Source organism: Mirounga angustirostris, unplaced genomic scaffold (assembly GCF_029215605.1).
Source record: "Mirounga angustirostris isolate CCGP_5_RB_7025 unplaced genomic scaffold, mMirAng1.0.hap1 SCAF_11, whole genome shotgun sequence".
In the NCBI taxonomy this organism is placed as follows: domain Eukaryota; kingdom Metazoa; phylum Chordata; class Mammalia; order Carnivora; family Phocidae; genus Mirounga; species Mirounga angustirostris.
The window spans coordinates 39023370-39045036 of record NW_026991719.1 but is presented as its reverse complement, the minus strand read 5'-3'; the positions used below and the strand labels follow the sequence as shown (position 1 = coordinate 39045036).

The window sequence follows — 21667 nt, the reverse complement described above, 5'->3', positions numbered from 1 at the left end:
ATTCATATTACTACACGTTGGTTAAAAATTAAAGAATAAATTATTTGCCCAGACCAAAAACAAATAAACAAAAGCTGGGGGGAAAAACCCAAATAACACATACATACAAGAAACATGACTCAAAAACTACACAACAAAACAAAATGTAAGGAACTCAATCACTATCTTCTTGATCACAGTGACATATTACATCCAAATGGCTATGTTTCTTCATCTTTAACATTAGACTAGAATATTGCATGTGTACAAAAACACTATACTGTTAGATGTTCCACAACTTTTAGATGAAATGTTTTAGTTAATATTATTGACAGAGCTATGAAAGCAAGCTCACCAATCACCAAGTGACTTTAGACAAATCATTTAACTTCATTCAGTGCTAAGCATATCTGGCACAAAGGAAGTATTCAACCCCCTTCACCCATAGGTTAAGTACTAGAGAATAATTCTGAGAATTTAAAAGGACTAGCTACACTGAAGAACTGAAATGAGATGGACAATGCTTGGCAAAAGGTGGAAATATGCTCGGTTCAGATTAATTCTATCAACTCTGGGTAAAAGAAGGAAAAAGAATAGAATACATGAGCCAAATACATATTTGCCATCCCTGACATGTAAAAATCATAAAGAGAAATACTTATAATACACTAAATGTACACTATTACATACCTAACTGTTGTAAGACAGTTGCCTTTACTTGTGCAGAAAGGTTTTCCGTCTGCAAAAGTTGTTCATAAGCTTCCTTTGCAGAATGATACTTCCTCTAAAAAGCAGAAAAAAAGAGATTTAAACAAAAATAAAATTGGTATCTTTGAAGAATTAGCGCATATATTAAGATTTACTACATAATACTAAAAAAGAAAAAAGATTTACTACATAATCCTGATACTTTAGCGTACTTCTTACAGCCAACTGAAAGAAGAAAGTGCTAATTCCATTATGGAATGTTCCTTTAACACCAGACCGTTGTGGATAATAGGTCCATGTTTCAGAGTAACTAATACCAGTAAACATTCAATACAATAAAGTATTAAAATATGCCCTTTTAAGAATTTGCCAAATCTCAATTGTTAAAATCATCTCAACTTATTTAATAATAATTTCATCTTTATTATGTAACACTGATGAAGCTAGAGAAATATTCTACCTCCAAGTGCATAATCTCTGTACCTAGAAACACCAAGTTCCCAAGCAACTAAATATAAACAACAGAGTATACACCAAAAATGTTTTTAAAAATCTAAGTGCAAAATTAGTTAAAATCTAAGTTTAAAGGTACTGGTATATATCCTATGGAAAAAATTTATAATATGTATGACTTTAAAGATACCAAACCTCCCGTACTTACAGAGTAAAAGCGTTCACAACACTTAAGGTTCCATAGGCAAATCTCTAAATGAAACCATTTACCCACAGTCCCCTTCCCCAAGTGACAGAAACCCGTTATTGCTACAGTTATAAAGCTTAAGACAGCTCCTCCAAGAAAAAGGGGAAGGGGAGAAAAGGGGAAGTCAACAAAAGAAAACCTCCTAAATACTACCTTTAAAACATACTCAGCAGAACAACAGATTGAAGTGGCTTTTATTCATTATCAGCAATAGTCCATAGCTGCCTGAGCAAACAAATTCTTCTCAAAAACAAACAAACAAACAAACATAGGTAGGGGAGTGCCTGGTGGCTCAGTCGGTTGTGTCTGCCTTCAGCTCAGGTCATGATCCCAGAGTTCTGGGATCGAGTCCCGCACTGGGCTCCTTGCTCAGCAAGGAGTATGCTTCTCCCTCTCCCTCTGCCTCTCCCCCCACCCCAGCTGGCTTGTGCTCTCTCTCCCTCTCACTCACTCTCTCTCTCAAATAAATAAATCTTTAAAAAAATAAATAAAAATAAATAAAATTAAAAAAAAACCATAGGTACAAATACAAAACTAGCTGTAGGATCCTCAGGCAAATCACTAAAACTATGATTCAACATCCATAAAACAGAGCTAATACCCAATCTTTCTATCTGGAGTTGTTCTAAGGATCAAATGAGATAAGCAAAGAGCTAGAGAAACAAGTAAGGTGCTACTTGAATACAGTATGTGAACACAGTAAAGATCTGAAAGAACTGGCCATTAAGATTAACAGAAGTTACTACATAAACTTTTACTCATCAGTTCAGTTAGTTCCCCCTAACTATTAATCTGATCCCAAAAAGCTGTTGAGACAATTAATACAAGGTAAGGACCAAGTTATCCAACTCAATTCCTTCAAATGATATGCTAAAACATACTTTCAAACACAAGTAATAATAATAAAAAGACAACATACTTGAAAAACTGGTTGCATCACACTGAGAAACATAAAGTTGGATTTCTACTTCTTATCATATATAGGCAGAGAAGCATATGAGAGAAAAAATGTAGGAGAATATTCTCTTGAGATGGGAATGAATTTCTTTGACATGGCCAAAAACAATACAAATCATAAGGAAAAGTAAAGATCTGATTTGAAACACAAAGCAGAAAAATAGGCAATGGACACAAAAACCAACACATAAAAGGTGAAAAACATGTGAGCAAGTGTTCATCTCTAGAAATCAGAAAATGCAAGTTTAAATGAGATACCACCACCTACCCATCAGATTGGCAAACAAGAAAGTTGAGTAATCCAAGTCTTTTGGGGATGTGAGTAAAGAAAAACACTCGTGCCCTGCTGGAAGGGGAATCATTCATGAAATCAGGTATGCAAACGCACTACAATCCAACAAGCTCACTCTTGGGACACAGATGCCAAAGAAACCTTTCCACAGGTAATGTTCTAAAATGGTACCGTTTACAGTATCAGGAACTGGGGTCAACCTAGGTCTATGTCACTAGGGAGTGAAAACATAAAATATGATGGATGCTTATACTAGAACAATAAGCAGCAATTACATATGGCATATAAAAAGCAACACGAGTTTAACTTTAAAGGTGTTTAGTAAAAAGCGTTGCTTCTGGTAATGTTGGAATAACCGTTCTACAGGAGCTTTCAGTTACAGATAAAATATAAGTCAACTATCAGAAAGCCTAGGGCACCTGGGTGGCTCAGTCGTTAAGCATCTGCCTTTGGCTCAGGTCATGATCCCAGGGTCCTGGGATCGAGTCCCGCATCGGGCTCCCTGCTCAGCAGGAAGCCTGCTTCTCCCTGTCCTACTCCCCCTGCTAGTGTTCCCTCTCTCGCTATCTCTCTCTGTCAAATAAATACTTTAAAAAAAAAACAAAAAACCTATCAGAAAGCCTAGGGAGAAACCAAATCAGGCTATAACCAGAGACATTAACCCTTAAGAAAAGGGAATGGCACTGGATGAGTAACCCCCTTTTACTAGGATTTTCACTTGAGAGCAGGCCTTAATTGGTGCCTGGTTGGCTAGAACGCAAAAGAAATGAGCAATCTCACCAGCTTAAAGAATCAGAGAACACACTTTGAAGCTATCACAAGAACTAGAAGTGAGGGGAGAAATCCCAGGGAGGAGAGAGTGAAAGAAAGAGAACACCAAATTCTGCAATTAAACTCTGCCTAAATCTCTTGTTGACTGCTGAACTATGCATGAACACGGCAGATGTCCAGCAGCCTAAAAGAACTAAAGAGAGATTTCAGCCACTGTCAGCTACAGGGGTGTCCACATTTAGAGTGTGCCTTGAGCAAAATTAACCAGTTTATGTAAAACAAAAACATCAATCTTAAGAAAAATATAACAAAGTCACTCTACAATGTATTATTCATGACAGCCAGGATAAAATTACCAGACTTATAAAGAATCAGGAAGATTCTACTCACATTCAAAAGAAAAGGGAATTAATGAAAATAAACCATGAAATTAGATGAAATTTATAAATAATTTTAAGGCAGCCATTTTAACAATTCACGGATAGTAAGAAAAAGAGAATCATAATGAGTGAATGGGTAAGAAATTAGAGCATGGAAAGAAACCAAAAAATTCTAAAACTGAAAAATATCTGATATTTAAAAAATAAATCACTGGATGGACTGAATAGCAGATTGGAGACTTAAAAATAAAAGCCATCCAAAGATAAATGAGGCAATAACAGTCTACCATACAAGTAACTGGAGTCCAAGAAGAAGGGAGAGAGAATGGGGCAGAAAAGATATAACGGCTGAGAGCTTTCCAGAACTGATGAAAGATAACAAATCCCATATCCAAACGACTAAGAAAACCACAGAAGAAAAAAAAACCAATCCCTGGGCACTTCACAGTCAAATTCTTAAAAACCAAATGGAAAGAGAACTTTGAAAACAGCCAGAGAAAAACAACAAAATACAAAGGATACAACAAGAATGACAGCCAAATTAAATATAATGGACTAGCCATTCCAAACAAAAAAGACATGTCCAGAAAAGATTTAGAAAAGAGCCAAAAATATACCCTAAGAGATGTACTTTACATATAAACACACAAGAAGGCTGAAATAAAAGGATGAAAAAGATACCATGCAAACAACTAAGCATTAGAAAGCTGAAGTGACCAGATTCAGATCAGATTAAGTAGGCTTCAAGGCAAAGATTACCAGAGATGAAAAAAAAACAACAAAAAATTTCACAATGATAAAGAACATCAGGACATAACAATAACATAACAATAAAAGAGCTTCAAAATACATGAAAAGATTGACAAAATTAACAATGGTAAAATACTATTAATTAATCTACATAATTTTTTCCAATTTCACCAACTCTCCCAACTAATGTCTTTTTTCTGGTCCAGAATATAATCCAAGAACCCATACTATGTTCAGGTAACATGTCTCTTTATTCTCCAATCTGGGACAGATCCTCACTTTTTTATTTTCAGTACTTCAACACTTATAAAAAGTACTGGTTAGTTACTTTGAAGAATGTCCCTTGGAAATTAGTTAAGTACCACCTTGTGGGGAGATACTCATCATTCCTCAATTCATTCATTAACTGAAATACTACATAACAAAAAAGTGTCCCCTTTCTTCCATTTATTTGCCATTTATATTCACAATTTGTATTATCACAATTCATTTATAAATGAATATAAATAAATTCAAATATAAATATACAAATTCATTTATATTCATTTACTTATAGAATTTATATAGAATTATTCCTTTCAGTATGAGCTAAAACATTTTATTCTGTATATTTCATTATTATAATTGGTTTCTAAACTTGTCAGATTTGCTGATTAGAGACCCCATCCCCTCAAAAGTCGACTCCTGTGTTTTTTCCACATGCCCTCATCATTTTTTGAGTACTTCCTTACTTTGTGGCACCACAAAATGTTATAGAGCTCATCTTGTAATTTCCTTGCCTAAGCCCTGGAATCACCCACTTCTCCCCAAGAATCCCTGGTTCCTTTTATATTTAAGAATAGTATTTAGAAACAAAGATCTGGTTGCTAATGTATTCACTATTGCAGGGATGGGTCATTGCCTCCAGGCCCTCCCAGCAAATAGAGCTAGAAAACATATTTATGTGTATACACACACACACACACCTGTATTTCTATCCAACTACCCATAACCATAAATAACCATATATTCATATTGATACCTCCAATTACAATCCAACACTAGTTCAGTCTTGCCTTTACTTTCCTTATTTTTAAGTTCTGACAGTGAAAAACCTGGCTCTCATTATCCACAATACGTTTACTTATTTGCTTATTCCTAATATTCACATAAAGTAGTTACAGAATTCCTAATCCATACCACTGTGAGAAAGTAATTGTAGTGCGGGATTTGTTTACAGTTCTTGTCTCCAGCTTTAGACTATAGTCAAAATACTATTCTCTAAAGTTACTTAGGTTAGTTCTTTTCATATCCACCCCTTCACTATACTTATGTTATTCATTAGTTAAGTTCATTTGTTACCATCTGCATTCTATTTCGGGCTAACTCACAACCTTGTTGGTCTCAATTATTCAACTAATTTTGGGGTATGAGGAACATTATCAGGTTCTAAGAGTTAGAGCTATATAAAGTATATACTCAAGAAAATCCACTTCTTTTCATCCCTATTACCCCATTCATAACAACCCCCAGTAGGTAACCAGCCTCATTTGTTTCTGGTTTATCCATTCAGGATTACTTTGGCACATGTGTATTTTCTTTCAAAAGGGCTGTATATTATACTCTTTTACACTCTGCATTTTTTTCCACTTAGCAGTACATTCTGCAAATCAATCCACGTAGTGATCCACACAGTTCTTCCTCATACTTTGCTACATGCAACTCTGCTACCTGAATGTCCCATAGTTTATACGACCATTCTCCTATGAATGGGCATTTAAGTTGTTTCCAGTATTTTGTAATTGCAAACAATGCTCCAATTGATATCCTTGTGCCTATATATTTTCATAGTTTTGGAGGTATACTTTCAAGGTAGATTTCTAGATGTGGGGCTGATGAGTCAAAGGGTAAGTGCATATATAGCTTTGTTAGATTACTGTCAAATTCTGATCCAGATGGGTTGTACCAGTTTGTATTATCACAATACATGAGAGTGCCTGTTTCCCCATAGCCACTTATTATTTTTGCCAATCTGATATGTGAGAATTGTATTTCAGTGTTGCTTTAATTTGCATTTCTGAGTGAATCTGACCACTTTTCCATATGTTTAATGGCCCTGTTACATATTTTCTGTGAAATGTCTATTCATGTCTTTTTCCCCATTTTTCTATTGGCTTTTCATTCCTTTGTCCCTCAAATTTCAAGTTTGTTATATTAGGAGTATTAGCCCTTTGTCCATGGCATATGCTGCAAAGATTCTCTCCTGGTTTCATAGGTATCCTTTGAATTTATGCTATTTTTTTCTGTCATGCAGAAATTATTTTTATATTGTTCAAACTAACTAGCTCAAAATTCAGAGAATGAAAAGAATGACCACAGTTAAAAAGCCTTTTCCTAAATCAAGGTTGAAGAGGAGTTCATGTTCGCTTCTAGTACTTGTACAATATTTTTTACATTTCACGCTAATTCATTTCTAGTTTATTCTTTTGAATAGCTTGAGACATGGGTCTAATTTTATCCTTTTCCAAATGGCTACCCAGCTGTCCTAAAACCATGTATGAATAATCCACCTTAACCCCAGGAATTTAAGATATTACCTTTATCAAACACTTGATTTCTCTATATACCTGGATCTATTCCTGTTCTTTCTATGATATTCCACTGGTCTGTCTACTCACATGCCAGACCACACTTTGAATTATATAGGGGTTACTGTGTCTCTATTTAGTAGAGTTAGTATAACCTGTACAATTTCCCCCCATTGTTATCCTGGTTATTCTAGCGTGTTACCTACTTATCTAAGTCCTTAAAAAGTTTGTTAGTAGTTTTTTACTGATGTTTGTGCTCCATTTATAATATAAAGTAACTTAGGGAAAATCAGTATCTTTATATTGCTGAGTCACAGTATCTCTTTTAAGTTTATTGCCAAGTAATTACTGGTACTCAAATGGGTATGTTTTAACATTATGCTCTCTGATTACTGTTGTTGAAGGTTAATTTCTATATGGTAATCTGTGCTTCTAATTGATTTTTCTTCTCTGACGGCACTGGCTAATACCTATAGTACAATGAGGAGGAGTAACAGAGATAGTGGGAATCTCTGCTTTGCTCCTAACTTTTGTGAAAATGTCTCTAGTGTTTCCCCTAAGTAAGATACTAATGCATATGAATCTTACCATGATAAAATCTGGGGACTAAAGTACATGAATCTTAGCATGATAAAAAAGTAACCCTCAATTCCTATGTCCAACTTGGACGAGTTTTTTTATTAGGAATGGGCGCTGAATTTGTCAAAGGTTTCTCTTCAGCACCTATGGTGGTAACAATCTGATTTTACCTTTAGTTCTATTATTATGATGCCTGATACTAATGGATTTCCTAATACTCAATCTTGCATTCCTGGAAAGAATACCACTTGGTATATTATTTGCTCAATGAGGTAAGGATTTTGTTTGCTAAATTTTTATTTAGTACTTTTACACAAATATTCATTACTGATACTGGTCCGTATATTGCGTCCTTTTTATACTATTTTTATCAGGTACACTTGCTTCAAATGGGGAAATGGGTAAAAACAGTATTATGGTTCCTCAAAAAATTAAACATAGAATTATCATAAAGATCCAGTAATTTCACTTCTAGTTACATATCAAAAAGAATTAAAAGCAGGGATTCAAACAGATACTTGCATACTCGTGTTCAAAGCTGCATTATCAATAGCCAAAAGGTGGAAGCCACACAAGTGTCCACCAATAGATGAATGGATAAACAAAATGTAGTGTGTATATACAACAATGAAATATTATTAAGCCTTAAAGAAGAGTTAAGCTTTCATACATTCTATAACACATACAAACCTTAAAGACATTATGCTAAATGAAATATACCAGGCACAAAAAGACAAATACTATATGATTCCACTTACATGAAGTAGTTAAACTCATAGAGACAGAAAGTAGAATAGTAATTGCCAGGGGCAAATGAGAACTTATTATTGAATGGGTACAGAGATTCAGTCTGGGATAATAAAAAAGTTCTGGAGATGAATGGTAGTGACGGTTGCACAATGTGAATGTACATAGTGACATGGTACGCTTAAAAATGGCTAAAATAGTAAAATTTATGTCACATATATCTTACAAAAGAAGCTATGAAAGCACTATGGTCTGTAGTTAAATTTTTAGAATCAGGGATTTTGTTTCCATTATATTTTTAAAATATGCCTTTTATAAAAAAAAAAAAAGGAGGAGGAGGAGAAGGGAAAGGGAAAGGGAAAGGAAGGGAGGGAGAAGTTTTTCATTTCCAATGCTCTGGAACAATCTATAAAGTATTAGAATTATCAGGTCTTTAAAGGCTTGGTAGAATTCCCCTGTAAAACCATCTGGCCATGGTGCTTTCTGTAGGGCATTACTTAATTTTCCCTATTTCTTTTACAGAAATTGGCCTTTTATAATTTTCTAATGAGGTCAGTTTTGCTAATCTGTATTTCCCTGGGAAGAAGTCCGTTTCATTAAATTTTCAAATTCATTTACACAGAGGTCTGCTTAGTAGTCTTGTATTATAGTTCTAATTTCTTCTGTTTTCATGGTTACCTTATTTTGTGTATGTGCTTTCTCTTTTATTCCCTTGATCAAGTTACCTAGCAGATTATCTATTTTAATTTTTTCAGAGAACTAAGGTTTTGACCTATTAATGAGGTCTACGGTTTTGCTTTCCTTCTCTTAAAATTAATTTCTTTAAAAAAAAAAAAAAATCTTTCTTCCTTCCTCACAATACTGTTAGTTTTCCTTACACTGATTTTTGTTTTGGTAACAGATTTCCTTGCATTGCATCATCCCTGAATTCATGAAATAAACCCTACATATTCATGGCATACTTACTGCATCTTTAAATACCAACTGGAATTTCTCTTTCTTCAGAATTTTTGGATTTCTATAATACACATAAAGTGAAACCAATCTACAGTGTTTTGGAAATAAACTAATGCTGGATAGCTAGAAGGTTAAATATGAAACTAACAATTCTTATAAACAGTGTTACTCATGACAATATTATTTTAACTAACCCTCAAGGAAAAAACAGTTAAATTAGTTACACTACACCTATGCAAAGGGATATAATACAGCTCTACATGTACTGATATGGAATGATTTCCAAAATATCATACTAACTTAAACAATTTAAGCAAGGTCAAGTGATAACACACATAATTAGCTAATGTTTCAATAAAATAAAGAAAAATGAGTATACATGCAAACACATAAATGGATTTGCTTATACATACATGGATTTCTCTGGAAAGATATGAAATGGGGAGGAAAGGGGAATAGGTTGGGGAGAGGAATAGGTTGTTACAGAAAAGGAGTAAGGAGGGGCGCCTGGGTGGCTCAGTTGGTTAGGCGACTGCCTTCGGCTCAGGTCATGATCCTGGAGTCCCGGGATCGAGTCCCGCATCGGGCTCCCTGCTCGGCAGGGAGTCTGCTTCTCCCTCTGACCCTCCTCCCTCTCATGCTCTCTGTCTCTCATTCTCTCTCTCAAATAAATAAATAAAAAATCTTAAAAAAAAAAAAAAGGAGTAAGGAGGATACTTCACCGTGTATTCTTTCAAGCACTTTCATTTTGGGTTATCTATTAAAAAATAAGTAATGCTTTAATAACAAAATTAAGGGGAAAATTCTGTATCTTTCATCTTTAAAGGCTAATTAAAAATTTAGATGACAAATTGTTCAAGTTATTTCATTAAATTCAAGGAAAAGGCCAATTACTACTACTACTACTACTATTAATAGAAAAAAGTGGTTCTACAGTCTCAGCTAATAAAATGGGAGAAGTAAATTAAATAACTGATAGAGGACTTCCCTCCAAGATGGCCGGAAAGTAGGAAGAAAATACGTAACTATCAAATCATCGTAAGTGCCCCATATATCAACCTGAAGACTGGCAGGACAAATACCACAACTAAAGGTACGTCTGTACAGATGAGGTAACACTGAAGAAGGCAGAAAGTGTGAAGATGTGGTTTAGGGGAGAAACAGATATTGGCTGCTGCAGAGTGGGGAGAGCTGTGGTCAGAAAGAAGGGTGAGAGAGTGAAAGGGGCACACGGGAATGCACAAGGAAAACATTTCCCATTGCCACTGGCTTGGAAAATGAGAGGAGCTGAATTTCATGAGATCTTGCAACCAGAGGGGCTTAAACCCGAAGTTTAAAGTATCAGTGGACTGGGCTGGGCTCCGGGAGAGAGTCCAGAGGTATAGGGGCTGCTCTTAGAGAAAAGTCAGGCAAACAACCCAGAGACACACAGCATGGAAACAATGATCTGAAGAGTGCCTGTGGCAAACAATGGGGAGATCAGCTCTTCTCAGAGCATGCCTATGAGAGGCAGCATTCAAGCAGAGACCTCTCTGGAAACAAAGCAGCTGGCTGGCACCATTTCACTCTCCCACCACTCAGCATAAGAACAAAGCCACTATCAGGAACCAGTGCAACTCCAACACTGGCTGCCTAAATTACTTACACTAAGCCCCCCCCCCCCCCAACTCTGGTGGAACTGCCCCTTTTCAGTCATGCTTACCTCAGTCCCAGGGGCATGGGCCCCTCCCCCAGAAGACCAGCACAAACCCCTGCCCACACCACGTGTCCCGACCAGAAAGTTTTGTAGGGCCTCAGTTCCAGCAGAGGTGATGACAGGTCTCATTTCACAAGCAGACCAGAGCACAACTAGTTAAAACTTGCCGAATTCAGGCCAGGGACCAAAATTGCCTAGGACAGGCAAAGAGAACCTCCGCAGATGACTTGCCTGAAGGATAGAGCACCCAGAACACAAGAGCAGAGTGCATGCAGCCAGAGACACTCCCTGAAGCGCCAGGCTCTGGACACTACATGACCTCTTCTTCATAAAGCCATTACTTTCAGGAGTAGGAGACATAACTGCCTTTTCTAATACAGAGAAGAAGGCAGGACTTAGACAAAATCAGAAGACAGAGGAATTTATCCCAAATGAAAGAACAAGATAAGGACATGGCCAGAGATCTAGGCAGAACAGATATAAGTAACAGAACTAATGGAGAACTTAAATCAATGATCATAAAGATACTCAATGAACTTGAGAAAAGAACAGAAGTTATCAGTGAGACCCTTACCACAGAAATAAAAGAGTTACAAAAGAATCAGAGATGAAAAGTACAGTAAGTGAGATTAGAAACATGCTTGATGCAACTAAACAGCAGGCTGGAAGAAGCAAAGGAGTGAACTAATGTCTGAGAAGACAAAGTAAAGGAAAGCAATGAAGCTGAACGAAAGAGAGAAAGAAGAATTACACAAAACGAGAATAGACTTAGGGAACTCAGTTACTCCATCAAACATAGTAACATGTATATTACAGGAATCCCACATGAAGACAGAGAAAAGAGGGCAGAAAACTTATTTGAAGAAATAATAGTTGAAAACTTCCCTAATCTGGGGAAGGAAACAGATCAAGGAGGCACAGAGAAGTCCCACCAAAATCAACAAAAGCAGACCCACACCAAAAAACATAATTAAACTGGCAAAGTGTAGTAATAAGGAAAAATATTTAAAAGCAGCAAGACAAAAGAAGACAGTTACTTATAATAGAAAATCCATAAGGCTATCAGCTCATTTTTCAGCAGAAAAGTTTCCAAGTCAGAAAGGATTCGCAGGATATATTCAAAGTGCTAAGTGGGAGAAATTGCAGCCAAGAATACTCTATCCAGCAAGGCTAACATTCAGAATAGAAGGAAAGATAAAGAGTTTCACAGACAAACAAAAACTAAAGGAGTTTGTGACCACTAAGCCAGCCCTGCAAAAAATACTAAATGGGGACTCTGTGAGTGGAAGAGAAACACCAAAAGTGACAGTATGAAGGTAGGAAACCCAAAAGCAGTAAAAATGAATATTTCTATTAAAAAATCAGCCAAGGAACACACAAAATAAAAGGATGTAAAATGACAACATATACCTAAAACATGGGGAGGATAGGAGTAAAGAACGGGTTCAAACTTAAACAACCATCAACTTAATATACACTGCTATAAGTAGATGATGTTATATACAAACCTAGTGGTAACTACAAATCAAAGAATAATAATAGATATGCAAAGAATAAAGAGAAAGAAATCCAAGTAAGTCACTAAAGAAAACCAGCAAGCCATGAAAGAATGATAAGGATCAGAGAAAATCTCCAGAAACAACCACAAGTAATAAAATGGCAATAAATACATATCAATAATTACTTTGAATGAAAATGGAATAAACGGTCCAATCAAAAGACAAAGGGTAACAGAATGGATTAAAAAAAAAAAAGAACAAGATCTGTCTATATGCTGCCTACAAGAAATTCGTTTTAGACCTAAAGACACAGGCAGATTAAAAGTGAAGGGACAGAAAAACATTTATCATGCAAAGGGTTGTCAAAAGAAAGCCTGAGTAGCAATACTTATACAGAACAAATTAGACTTTAAAACAAAGACTGTAGTAAGAGGCAAAGATAGACACTTTATAATAATAAAGGGAACAATCCAAAAAGAAGATACAATTGTAAAAATTTATGCACCCAACATGGGAGCACGCAAATAGGTAACACAAAAACAGAAAGGAACTAATCCATAATAATACAATAATAGTAGGGGACTTTAACACCCCACTTACATCAATGAACAGATCATCTGAACAGAAAATGAAGGAGGAAACGATGGACAAGATGGATTTAACAGATATATTCCGAGCCTTCCATCCTGAAACAGCAGAATACACATTCTTTTCAAATGCACGTGGGGTATTTTCCAGAACAGGTTACATATTAGGCCACAAAACAGGACTCAACAAATTCAAGAAGATCAAAATCATACCATGCCCCTTTTCTGACCACAACGCTATGAAACTAGAAGTCAACCACAGAAAAAAATCCGCAAAGACCACCAATATACGGAGGTTAAATAACATGATACTAAATAATGAATGGGTCAACCAGGAAATCAAAGAAATAAAAAAAAATATGGAAGCAAATGAAAATAAAACAAAAAAGCCCAAAACCTTTGGGATGCAGCAAAAGTGGGTTCTAAGAGGGAAGTATATAGCAATGCAGGCCTTCTTCAAGAAGCAAGAAAAGTGGGGCGCCTGGGTGGCTCAGTCGTTAAGCGCCTGCCTTCGGCTCAGGTCATGATCCCAGGGTCCTGGGATCGAGGCCTGCATCGGGCTCCCAGCTCCGCGGGAAGCCTGCTTCTCCCTCTCCCTCTCCCCCTGCTTGTGTTCCCTCTCTCGCTGTGTCTCTCTCTGTCAAATAAATAAAATCTTTAAAAAAAAAAAAGAAGCAAGAAAAGTCTCAAACAACCTAACCTTACACTTAAAGGAGCTACATAGATAACATTAATGAAGCCTAAAGCCAGCAGACAGAAGGAAATAATAAATATTAGAGCGGAAATAAATGATATATAAATGAAAAAACAATAGAGATCAATGAAATGAGGAGCTGCTTCTTGGAAAAAATTAATAAAATTGATACAACTCTAGCCAGACTTATCAAAAAGAAAAAAGACCTAAATAAAATCACAAATGAGACAGAGAAATAACAACCAACACCACAGAAATACAAACAATTTTAATATTATTATGAAAAACTATATGCCAACAAACTGGACAACCTAGAAGAAATGGATAAATTTCCTAGAAATATATAAATTACCAAAACTAAAACTAAAAATTTGCACAAACTGATAACCAGCAAAGAAACAGAATCATAATCAAAAAACTCCCAACAAAGAAAAGTCCAGAACCAGAAGAATTCACAGGTGAATTCTACCAAACATTTGAAGAGTTAATACCTATTCTCCTCAAACAATTCCAAAAAAATAGAAAAGGAAGGAAAACTTCCACATTCATTCTATGAGGCCAGCATTACCTAGATACCAAAACCAGATAAAGACACACACAAAAAAGAGAAATACAGGCCATTATCTCTGATGAACATAGTTGCAAAAATCCTCAACAAAATACTAGCAAACCAAATCCAACAACACATTAAAAAAATCATTCACCAAGATCAAGTGCGATTTATTCCTGGGTTGCAAGGGTGGTTCAATATTTGCAAATCAGTCATATATCAATGAACAAGAGAAAACATAAGAACCACAGGATCACTTCAAAAGACACAGAAAAAGCATTTGATAAAGTACAACATCCATTCATGATAAAAACCCTTAAAAAAGCAGGTTTAGAGGGAATACCCCAACATAATAAAGGCCATATATGAAAACACCCACATTTAACATCATCCTAAACGGGGAAAAACGGAGAGCTTGACTTCTACAATCAGGAATAAGACAGGAATGTCCACTCTCACCACTTTTATTCAACATGGTACTGGAAGTCTTAGTCACAGGAACCAGACAACAAAAATAAATAAAAGGTATCCAAATTGGCAAGGAAGAAGTCAAACTTCCACTATTTGCAGATGACCTGATATAATATATAGAAAACCCAAAGACTCCACCAAAAAACTGCTGGAATTGATAAACAAATTCAGTAAAGCTGTAGGATACTAAATCAATGTACAGAAATCTGTTGCATTTCTATGCAACAACGAAGCAGAAGAAAGAGAAACTGAGGAATCAATCCCATTTACGACTGCACCAAAAACCACAAGATACCTAAGGTATAAACCAAAGAGGTGAAAGACCCGTAACTCTGAAAACTATAAACCACTAATGAAAGAAACTGAAGATGACACAAAGAAATGGAAAGACATTCCATGCTTATGTATTGGAAGAACAAAAACTGTTAAAATGCCTGTATTACCCAAAGCAATCCACACAATTAAAGCAATCCCTATCAAAATGCCAGCATTTTTCCTCAGAGGTAGAACAAACAATCCTTAAATTTGCATGGAACCACAAAACACCCTAAATAACCAAAGCAACCCTGAAAAAGAAAAGCAGGAGGCATCACAGTTAGAGACTTCAAGCTATATTACAAAGCTTCAGTAATCAAAACACTACGGTACTGGCACAAAAAATAGACACATAGATCAATAAAACAGAATAGAAAACCCAGAAACGAACCTACAGTTATATGGCCAATTAATCTTCAACAAAGCAGGAAAGAATAGCCAATGGGAAAAAGACTGTCTCTTCAACAAATGGTATTGGGAAAACTGAACAACAACATGCAAAAGAATGAACCTGGACCATTCTCTTTCATTACACACAAAAATAAACTCAAAATGGATTAAAGACCTAAAATGAGATATGAAACCATGAAAGTCCTTGAAGAAAGCACAGGCAGTAATTTCTTTGACATCAGCCACAGCAACTTTTTTCTAGATAGGTCTCCTGAGGCAAGGGAAACAAAAGCAAAAATGAACTATTGGGACTGTATCAAAATAAAAAGCTCTGCACAGCAAAGGAAACAATCATCAAAACTAAAAGGCAACCTATGGAATGGGAGAAGATATTTGCAAAGGACATATCTGATAAAGGGTTAGTATCCAAACTATACAAAGATCTTATACAATAGCCACACCAAACCCAAATAATCCAATTAAAACAATGTGCAGAAAACATGAATAGACATTTTTCCAATGAAGACATGCAAGTAGCCAACAGACACATGAAAAGATGCTCGACATCACTCATCATCAGGGAAATGCAAATCAAAACTACAGTATCACCTCAAACCTGTCAGAATGGCTAAAACCAGTAACATGAGAAACAACAGGTGTTGGTGAGATGTGGTTAAATGGGAACCTTTTTCTTACACTGGTGGTGGAAATGCAAACTGGTGCAGACACTGTGGAGAACAGTATGGAGGTTCCTCAACAAGTTAAAAATAGAACTACCCTACGATCTAGTAATTGCACTACTGGGTATTTACCCAAGGAATAATACGAATTCAAAGGGATACATGCACCCCTATGTTTATAGCAACATTATCTACAATAGCCAAATTATGGAAACGGCCCAAATGTGCATCAACTGATTAATGAAGATGTGGTATATATATACTAGGGAATATTATTCAGTCATAAAAGAGAATGAAATCTTGCCATTTGCAACGATGTGGATAGAGCTAGAGAGTATTATGCTAAGTGAAGTAAGTGAGTCAGAAAAAGACAAATACCAGATGATTTCACTCATATGTGGAATTTAAGAAACAAAAGAGCAAAGGGTAAAAAAAGAGAGGCAAACCAAGAAACAGACTTAACTTTAGAGAACAAACTGATGGTTACCATAAGGGAGGTGGGGGGGACTGGGTTAAATAGGTGATGGGGATTAAGGAGTGCACGTGCTGTGATGGGCACTGGGTGATGAATGGTAAGTGCTGAATCACTATATTGTATACCTGAAACTAATATTACACTGTATGCTAACTGGAATTTAAATAAAAACATAAAAAAATAACTGATACAACTTTCCAGGAATAATTCTTAATACATTTACTTGGACATATAACACTATACAGAGGAACAAAATTAACTTTATTTAGAGATGGTATGATAATATACACAGAAACATGAGAATCTAATTTTTAAATCTAGTAAGAACAGGTGTGTGGGAGATGGCATTCCATTAAAATTATCCATACCTAAAGAGAAGTACCGTATCATCCAGCAATCCCACTTGTGGGTGTATTTTCAAAGGAAACAAAACCATATCTCAAAACATATCTCAAAAAACACATCTCGAAGAGGTATCTGTATTCCCATGTTCAATGCAGCTTTACTGATAATAGCCAAGATATGGAAACAATGTTTAAGTATCTGTCAAAAGATGGATCAAGAAAGGGGCATCTGGGTGGCTCAGTTGGTTAAGCGTCTGCCTTTAGGTCAGTTCATGATCTTGGGGGCCTGGGACTAGGCCCCACATCCAGCTCCTAGTGAGAAGTCTGCTTCTCCACCTCCCCTTTCCCCCCACTTGTGCTCTCTCTCGCAAATAAATAAAATCTTAAAAAAAGAAAGATGGGTCAAGAAATTGTGGTATATAAATATAATAGAATAGTATTACAGCCTTAAAAAGGAAGGAAAATCCTGTCATTTGCAATAACATGGATGAATGTGGAGGGCATTATGCTAAGTGAAATAAGACAAAGAAAGACAAATACTGTTTGGTATCATGTATATACAGGATCTTGGGGAGGACGATATATGAGGTGATGGGTATGTTAATTAACATGATCGGAGAAATCCTTTCACTATATATATGTATATCAAATCATCACATTGAGCAGTATATCTTACAATTTTATTTGTCAATTACACTTCAATAAAGCTGAAAAATAAAATAACCCCAACCCAGATTTATGATTAAATTTAACTAAAAAATTTTTAAAGAAACAAACAAACAAAAAAACCCTGCACCTCCACCTCTACGATAGGCCTCCTTTTTGTCTTTCAAACATAAACTCAGTACCACAACGCCATTGTAGTTGGTAACACCTCTTTATTAGAATGACCCAGCAACACACAGGCACTCCATCAGCTCCAAATGATTTTTATCACTGGCTCCTTCTCTCCATTCAGGACTCAGCCCAAATAGCTCTTGCTCAGAGAGGCCTTCCTTAACCACTCTTGTTAAAAAAGTATTCCCTCACTTTGGTCTTAATTATGGTCTTATTGTTTAATACTGTGACAGTAATGTGGCAACAGGGCCCTCAGGGTTTGTAAAGTGATACTAAATTATTTCTACATTTATTAGCAGGAAGACTTTCTATATAAAGAAACTTTCACTGAACTATTTGGTTACCTAGCAGTAGCCACTAACCATATATGACTACTTAAATTTACATTTTATAATTCCATATTCATAAATAAATATTCATATAAATCAGCTGAAGTATAAAAAGTAACTTTCTACTGCTAGCTAGGGAGGGAGGGAGACATTTTTGCTTTTCTTAAATTTTTACCTGAAAATGAAAACCCTTGTTATAAGTACTGGAATAGAGATTTTTCAATCTTTTCATATGCTTACAGTGTCATCTTCTGTCATCTAATAATTATATACTCTGCTGGCCATAAATTTTGTTCTTCTCGTTTTGTTTAATCTTAATGGGAACTAAAATTCACCAAATGAAAGAATCAATGGAGGGAGGGCCCTGTCCCCACAGTACCTTCACAAGGTTAAAAGATTAACACCAAAAGACAATTTCTCATCAGAAACAATGAAAGCCAGAAGACAATGGAATGTATATTTTAAAGTGATCAAATGAGATAATAAAATAGAATTCCACCACCAGCAAAAACTCTTATTAAAAATAAAGGTGAAAAGGTGCCTGGGTGGCTCAGTTGGTTAAGTATCTGCCTTCAGCTCAGGTCATGATCCCAGGGTCCTGGTTCAGAGTCCCACATCAGGCTCCCTGAGCAGGGAGCCTGCCTCTGCCTCTCTCTCTCTCTCATGAATAAATAAATAAAATCTTTTTAAAAATTTAAAAAATAAAAATAAAGGTGAGAATGGGGCACCTGGGTGGCTCAGTGAGTTAAGCACCCAACTCTTGGTCTTGGCTCAGGTCACCATCTCTGGGTCGTGAGATCAAGCCCCACGTCAGCCTCCATGCTAGGCCTGGAGCTTGCTTCAGATTCTCTCTCTCTCCCCCCCTGCCCCTCCCCTCCTCTCTCTCCCCCTCCTCTCAAAAACCTAAATTAAAAAAATAAAAAATAAAAGTGAGAAAACTTCTGCTTCAGCTAGTAATGGACCAGTAATCTCACTAAGAACTAGAAAATTTTAGGGGTAAAAAACCAGAACTTCTCATTTTGAAGGCAGCAGGAAGCTCTGAGGTAATAACAGAAGGAGGGAAGACTCCAAGGAAAGAACAACTTTGGAGAGGGAGGGGATTGGGATTTCTGTAGCTGCTTTCACCCTGAGGCCTTTGCTGATTTGGCAAAAACCAGCAGTTGGCAGGAGCCTAGGATTAGCACTGGCAGGTAAAGACTCTGATCCACAAGGTGATGTAATTCTCACATGCATGTTCTCAAGGTGGATAAAATCCCTAGATTAGCAGGGTATCCAAACTTGAGTGTGCATAAATTCTTATTCAGTGGGCACACATGCATGTGGGGGGGGGGGGGGGGGGGGCTCAGCAGATGAAGTGTCCAGGAATCCGATGTTCATTTTTTCAAGCACCCCATGATAGCCCTGAAACTAAAGAGACCTTACAAAATATATGTACAAACGTTAACAGTATTTTTTTCCCCAAAAAGTGGTTATTAAATTTATGTTTCGGGTAAACTCCGATTACTTAATATTTTACTCTCATACCAACTTATAACTGATTTTCCATCCCACGGCCAAAAATAAATGTCTATGTGTTATACCTTTTATCACACACTTAGCAAAATCTTCCATACACAAAAACAAAATGTTCTAAAATTAAACTGAAAAGGTTTTTTTAAGTATAGCAACCTTAAAAGGATTGAGATCAAGAGGTAACTAATACGCCTTTCAAATGGTGACACATGGAAGGGATAGTTCAATTGTAAGAAAAAGTAAAACTAAAAACAATGCGTTATAACAACTATCTATGAACATTTTGCAAAGAAAGTCATTCCACATCAAGAATAAGAGAAATCTTAAATCATTTAAGGCTGCAGATAGTTCAAGTTTAGAGGCAAAACATATTAAATGAAACTTCCTCATATATAGCAAGTACTGTTTCACTACACAAAATCTTGATCACATTTAATGAGTATAAAATACATGAAGGAGATAATGCCCAGAATCCCATTAAATTTTATGTATGTCTGACTTTACTTACAATGATATGGGTGATCACTTTAAGTAAGGTAAGTTAAAACACTTACCTGGGTTTCATATAAGTGGGCAATGTGAAATTGAACTGCAAAGATGATGGAAAATAAAAATCAATACCAATATAATAGTGTTTGGGGTAAATTAAGTAAGAATATAAAATGTCAAACATAAGCACAATCTACACTATACAGATTTAACGAGACATAACTTTTATTTTTAATAAAAAAATATACAAGCAAACACACTAAAGAACATGAACATAAGACGCCACATGTATTCACTGTTGCTCACTATCAAATTCTGTCAGTGTAATTATTAAAATTAACATTAAAATCTATAGCAAGTGAGTATATGCCTTACAAACTTCAAAACTGCATGAAGCAAATATAGAAAACTCCTATAATCTATGCATTTCAAAACGTGGTATTTAAAAACTGAGTTCCAAGACAATAAAATAAAGTCAATATATGATAAAAAAACATATAAAAACCAAAGAAAGCCTCTAATTCCTTATACCACATTTCATAACAACATTTATAAAGAAGTCATAAAGCAGGATGATGCTGGAAATAACATACAGAGGAAATGAATTGTTGCATTTCTCTATCGGTTCTTCAGAATTAAGAAAAAAAAGGTCAAAAATCACTTAGAAGGCAAGAATAGTAAACAGTCCCAAGATTAACAAATACGTCTTGAAAATCAAGTAAGAATATATTTTAGCTTTTGTTTGCAGCTCTCCCTGATACCAACACCAAAGCATGAATGATTCAACAAAAGCAACAATGAACCAGTAATCAAAATTGGATTCTAGCTACTTCAATACTATAATTTTCATTCTTCAATGACAACCCTCTTTTTAATGTTCTAACTACCTGGATTTCCCAGATGGATTTACGCCTTTCAAATTTATATGCAAAAATGCTGATGTGGATCTTTAAAAACAAGGTCCACAGGACTACCGTCAAGTATTCACTGCTGGATGCACCATGAACTAACTCTCTCACTGATTCATTCCTCTAACTCTAAGATTCACCTGGGAGGCTTGTGAAAAATAGAAATTCCTGGGGCACCTGGGTGGCTCAGTCATTATGCATCTGCTTTGGCTCAGGTCATGATCCCAGGGTCTTGAGATCAAGCCCCATTTCCCCATTTCCGGCTCCTTGCTCAGCGGGAAGCCTGCTTCTCCCTCTCCCACTCCCCCTCCCTGTGCTCCCTCTCTCACTGTCTCTGTCTGTCAGATAAATAAATAAAATCTTAAAAAAAAAAAATAGAGATTCCTGAGATTACGATTCAGTGACCCTGCAGCGTGGCCTGGAAAGCTGTCTTTTTAAATCAGTTCTGCAAGAGATTCTTATACTTGTTCTAGACTAGCATCTGGGAAGAACAAAACTAAATAA

At 36.0% G+C, this 21667-nt stretch overlaps 1 protein-coding gene across 14 annotated transcripts in view; it reads right to left on the bottom strand.

Annotated features, from left to right (window-relative positions):
- Positions 1 to 21667, bottom strand: part of KDM6A (lysine demethylase 6A) — a 208808-nt gene that overhangs the window by 65540 nt on the left and 121601 nt on the right. For all 14 annotated transcript variants that reach the window (XM_064573951.1, XM_064573955.1, XM_064573959.1 and 11 more), the window contains 2 exons: positions 20321 to 20355; positions 670 to 763 (listed from right to left, as the gene is read on the bottom strand). In XM_064573951.1, the coding sequence (XP_064430021.1) occupies positions 670 to 763; positions 20321 to 20355 (129 nt within the window). The remainder of the gene's footprint in view (positions 1 to 669; positions 764 to 20320; positions 20356 to 21667) is intronic.